We start from the raw sequence: 6,000 nt of genomic DNA on the forward strand, positions 1-6,000 counted from the left end.
AACTGCCAAGGCAGACTTTCGAGAATAGCTTTTCCGCTTACCCAATATGGCTAATAACCGTTCAGAGGAGTACCGTCGCGAAGATCACGTCACTGGATTGCTCACTGGAACTTAAAGTTTTCTGGATCACCTAAGGATATTTTCATTGAAGATTTCATACATCTTGTAAATTCATTGACTCGTCAAGCGTTGAATGGGAACTTTGATTTATTATATCAGTACGCAATTCTTTTGTTTGTAGGCCCAGATTTGTCCTTTTATTGGCGATGCCATAGAGTGTCTAAGCAAACTGTCTCAACTGTGTTCTCCTTTGAGGGAAAGATATAAGGATCAGAAGTCCGACCAAGACATAAGAGATGCGATGCGAAGAAGAAAGCAGGGAACTAATGAATGTTTTGACGATTTCCTCGATTCTTCTTGGACATTTCAGATGCACTATCGCAACCTATGTCAGACTCAGAATTGGTTCAGGCGGTTCGGAATAATTTGAGTTCAGATCTAGGACATGAATTATTACATATAGATACACCCACCATAGCGTCGTTACGAAGACAATGTCATCGTCATGAAGACTTCTTTAATAATTTAAGAGTGAGAAACAATGCACGTCACCCAGCACCAAGGCGAACCGTAAACGAGATAAATGTAGATGAGGAAACTGAGAAAAATACTCAGGAAAGTGATTCACCGATTTTCGCAATTCGCAATGACAATCAAGTTAAGTGTTGGAATGGTGATTCTGTAGGTCATCGCGTAGTTAGCTACGGGTGCGGAGCTCCAGATACCGATAAACCTTCTTGTCCAACGTGTTCACCAAAATCGGGAAACTCAAAACCGGACCCCCGTGTCAGTCCGAGAGCGGATGCCCGAATGTAAACTCGGATGTCGAAACTTCTAAAACACCAGATTGTACAAGCATATTTGACATATCAATTAAAATACCTGGCCTTTCCAAAACTCGGAAATTCAAACCAAATCATATTCGGCTTTAAGAATATAAAGAGACTAGAAGGAGAATATTTGATGGCGATGTAGAAAAGGATACCATAAGTCGCGCAGCAATAAGGTTACGCAAATTTTGGAAATCAAAGCCTAGGTATCACAGTTACATGATATCGAGATTAACCCTAAATGTTAATGACATACGTCCTTTTGTGAATATAACTCTGTTTGACCAACCGTATTTAGCTTTGCTTTATATTGGGACAAACAAGAGCGTAGTAGGAGGTTCCCTAGAACTCGTTAGAACTCGTGGCAACGTACAACGACGGAACAAAACAGACAATTCTAGGCACTATCACAGTTCAGATGAATTACAACTCCATAGAGGCAGAAATGGAATTCTTAGTTGTACCATCGATAACCCAAGACGTTATTTGCGGAATCAATTTCTGGGAAAAGTTCGGAATTTCAATTTCAGTAGGATTTACCACAAATGAGTTAACTGTTAAGGAAGAGTCGCCCAATCTAAACTTATCGTCAGCAGAGAAAAGTAGATTAAAAAGCATTTCCTTCAAGACCGTCTTGGCCTAACAAACTTAGTCGAACATTCCATCGATACCGGCAATGCCAAGCCGATAAAGCAGAGGCATTACCCTTTATTACCGGCGCGTGAAAAACTTCTTTGCGTAGAGATCGACAGAATGATTAATTTAGGAGTAATAGAAGAGGCACATTCGTCATCCTGGTCACCCCCAATCGTGCTGATAGTCAAGCCAGATAAAGTTAGATTTAGTCTCGAGTCTAGAAAGGTTAACGATGTTACGATAAAAGATTCGTATCCCATTCCGAATTTAGAAGGATTGATAACCCGTCTTCCACCAGTTCACTGCATTTCAAAAATCAATTTGAAAGATGCCTTTTGGCAGATTAATTTAGATGAGGAGTCCCGATCAAAAACAGCCTTCACAGTACCAAATAAACCATTATACCGATTGAGGCGAATGCCTTTTGGACTGTGCAACGCCCCTTTGACAATGTGTCGCCTTATGGACCAAGTCATTCCATATCAAATGAAATCGCACACATTTGTTTTCTTAGATTACCTTCTAATCATGTGATCATTTAAAACATCTCGCCGAAGTTGCATGTCGTCTGTGCCATGCTGGACTAACTATCAACATTAAAAAGATTCAGTTTTGTTTTAAGAAAGCCGAATATCTAGGTTACGTTGTGGGTGAAGGGACACTTCAAGTCAACCCCAAAAAGGTTATTGCTTTCTCTGAATTCCCCATCCACAACACTTAAGAAGATTTCTTGGGATGTGTGGCTGGTATCGTCGATTTATACCCCAATATTAAACGATAACATTTCCTCTGACTGATCTACTTCGTGAAAAAACATTTACCTGGACCGACGAAGCACAACTTGCTTTTGACGAAGTCACCCTGATTATGAAAAGCCGTTTATAATACAATGCGATGCATCCATGTGTGGTATAGGAGCAGTGTTGGCACAATGCGATGAATCAGACAATGAGCGTCCCATCGCATACATGTCGCAAAAATTAAACGGTCCTCAACGCAACTATACAGTAACTGAGTTGGAGTGCCTTGCCGTGTTGTTAGCTATCAGAAAGTTTCGCATGTAAGTGGAGGGTCATAAGTTCAAAGTCGTTACCGATCATTCACCCCTACAATGGCTAATGAAGCAGTCAGGCCTCAGGGGGAGACTAGCCCGTTGGGCAATCAAGTTACAAGGATTTATTTTTGAAATCGAGCACCGCAAGGGAACTCAAAACGTCGTACCCGACGCGTTGTCATGTTCGTTTCAAGAAGAAATCATGTCTGTAGAGATCCTTCCAGAGATAGACTTGCATTCGGATGGGTTTCAATCCGAATCAGAACTCAGAAATACCAGATTTCCGTGTCGTTGACGGCATCAGGAAGTTCCGAAGTTGATGAGTCTGAATTTAAGCTGTTATTTCCAAGCGAACTGAGGATAGGCGCAATTCAGTCGGCACACGACCAACCAACCTCATCCCATTGCGGAGTTGCCAAGTGCTTGGAGCGACTAAAAAGACACTTCTATTGGCCCAACATGGTAATAGATGTTCGAAATTACATTGCTCAGTGCGAGATATGCAAAACGGCTAAACATCAGCCACTAGCGAAAGGCCGTTTCAACGTATTTATATGGATTTCATTGGTTCATTTCCGAGGACGAAAAATAGAAATATTGGCATTTTAATTCTTCTAGATCATTTCTCTAAATTTACTTGGCTAAAACCAGTAAAAGGGTTCACATCAAAGAAAGAAATCGATTACTTAAGAGATGAAATTTTTGCATGTTTCAGAACTCCGGGGGTATTGGTTAGCGATAATGGAACTCAGTTTAAAAGCCATGACTTCGCAGCCCTTACATCCAAATACAGAATCCAACATTCACTGGTGCGTACGCTCCTCAATCAAACGTAACCGATCGATTAATGCCGCCCTGCGATCATATATTCGATCCGATCAAAGGTTGTGGGATATGTATCTTGCGAGTATAAACTCTGCATTGAGAAACTCAGTTTACCAATCGATTGGAAAGTGCCCATATTATGTAGTCTTTGGCCAGCACATGCTAGCATACGGTAAAGATTATATGGTGCTACGAAATCTTCAGATGCTTACCGAAGGTTCAGCCAAAATAGATAGAACAGATGAATTTCCGAGAATCCGATCCAATATTGCAAAGCATATGACAAAAGCGTACGAGAAAAACAGAAACGAATATGACTTGCGTTCTCGGTATCGAACCTTTGAGGTAGGTCAGGAGGTCATTAAACGAAATTTCGTATTAAGCAACCAGGCTACACACTTTAATGCCAAGCTTGCACCCATTGGGGTTAAAGCTAAGCGAACAGACGCATAGTTTACAGCGAAAAGTTCAAAAAGTCAACGCGTGTCCAACATATACCACGCGCTCAAAGCCCTGTAGTAAAGGCAATCGATTCCGCCGTGTCTGTTAGACACTTCGCAATACACGCAAGTTCTGGAATATTCCAATCTGAAGGTGAGCCGAAACAACTACAAACGCAAGATCGACTCTAATCGTCTTGTGTAGATTCCAGCAATCAACCAGGCAGCGCCAGATCAAGGTCTCAGCAGGCTGTGTAATCACAGTTTGCGAACCCCAAGTCTCGGCCAGCAGCGGAACCCAAGTGGCGTTCCCACAACTGCGCTGCTGAAATTGCCCACTCCAACCGCGGGTCTCAGCCAGCTGAGGGATAGCAAAAAAATGAGTCAGGCTACGCCCAAAATCATCCTTTCCCTGTGGACAGATATTTTAAGGTATTTGTAGCCACGCCGATGCCCTAGTTCGGTTCCAATCTAACTCTCCCGTCTCATCTAGTTACCTCTGGATCAGCCCCTAATCGTGCAAGGAGCCAACTCGCGCTCGCGCTTTGATCGGCAAATTGTGCGGAATTGGGGCAGTTTTGATCTGGAGCGCTGACCTACACCAAGGGAATCACATTGGGCAGCAACATAACCCAACATAGGCTCGTACGCAACATATCCTCACATCGGCAACCCTCGTGCACATAAGCATTTGGCTCGGTTGTATACCGCGCGGCAGCAGCCATCTCTGCATATTTCGACCCTGTTCCGACAACAGCGATGAACGGGAACATGACGCTTATGATTATTTAGCCAAAATCGACTAATAACGGCCACAGAACACCGCACATGCTGCGTCCCGCCTAGTAGCGAACATTTTTAACATTTTGAAAGAAGTTGTGAGGAACCGTAAGACGGCCCTCACAATTATATATTTAGTATATTTTGTAGACATGTAAGATTTTTGTAGCCATGAGGAATATTTTGTAGCCATGTAAGACTCATGAAGAGATATAGCCAAAACCGACCTTGTAGCCACATAATATTATTATTAGTTTAGCTTTTTCATAGCCAACGCACCCAACACCGCCAAACCATCGAACGCCTGAGCGCAACCAACACGCTCTCGCTCTCTTCGAACAGTTCCAACACGATCTCGCTCTCTTCAACACACACTTCGAACATCAGCAGCTGCACACACCTAAACCATCGAACAGTTTGAACACCTGCACAAAGCTAACACACACACAAGTTTTTCATCGCACGATCGAACCAAATTGCAACCAACCCGACCAATGTTTTCGAGCAAGGGGAAATAATTTCGCACGATCGAACCAAATTGCAACCAACCCGATTGATGTTTTCGAGCAAGGGGAAATAGTTTCGCACGATCGAACCAAATTGCAACCAACCCGACCGATGTTTTCGAGCAAGGGGAAATAATTTCGCACGATCGAACCAAATTGCAACCAACCCGACCGATGTTTTCGAGCAAGGGCAAATAATTTTGCCTGAAAAATGCCGAAGCGCCAGCGCAGCGGCATCGACGCCGATGCCATGCAAAATATGGGGTGCGTGCGCCGATATCAAAGAGAAGCAAAGGCAATTACTCTTGAGGCTTCGTGACATGCCAGGCTTAAATCGTGAGATTTTGCAAAAAACCGGGAAACCGCCCCGCCGTGAAAATTGGTGTAAAATGCGTGAAAAGGTGTAATACGATGTCAACCGACAGTGGCGAAGTTGATGGAGTGTACGACCCTGTTCCCGCTGCGGAGGCATGGGAAATCAACTGGATTTGCTGTGGACGAAAACGTAAGCGTCCGCTGTATATTTTATCGAGATATTTTCCGGAGCGTGAGTTATAGTATGTAATTTTTAGTGCTGCTGTTAGTCATCCAATATTCAGATAAGATTTAAATAAACAGTTGATGTGTTCGCTTTGGTTGTTCCAAACGGAATAATTTTATTGTGGCTTGAGATTCAAATCAAACCTCCGCCAAAGAATTTAATGGGTTTTACAATTATGTATGTGTGTGTAAGTAAATGCTAACAAAGTATTTTCTAGAGCTCTGCTGAGTGGGTGTCGTTTAGCAACATCCTGCATTGTGCTGATGTTGCATTTCTCATGTGGGACAACGAACGGCTAGCTGCCGGTCACTGTCCAGTTGAAAGAGGG

At 43.0% G+C, this 6,000-nt stretch overlaps 1 protein-coding gene across 1 annotated transcript in view; it reads left to right on the forward strand.

The window, feature by feature from the left end:
- Positions 1-4,440, forward strand: part of LOC123037657 — a 44,296-nt gene extending 39,856 nt beyond the window's left edge. Inside the window, exon 4 of the mRNA XM_044459314.1 lies at positions 4,339-4,440. Coding sequence (XP_044315249.1) covers positions 4,339-4,440 — 102 coding nt within the window. The remainder of the gene's footprint in view (positions 1-4,338) is intronic.
- The last annotated feature ends 1,560 nt before the right edge of the window (positions 4,441-6,000 follow it).

The sequence above is a fragment of the Drosophila rhopaloa genome, unplaced genomic scaffold, assembly GCF_018152115.1.
Source record: "Drosophila rhopaloa isolate 14029-0021.01 unplaced genomic scaffold, ASM1815211v1 contig_190, whole genome shotgun sequence".
NCBI lineage: Eukaryota > Metazoa > Arthropoda > Insecta > Diptera > Drosophilidae > Drosophila > Drosophila rhopaloa.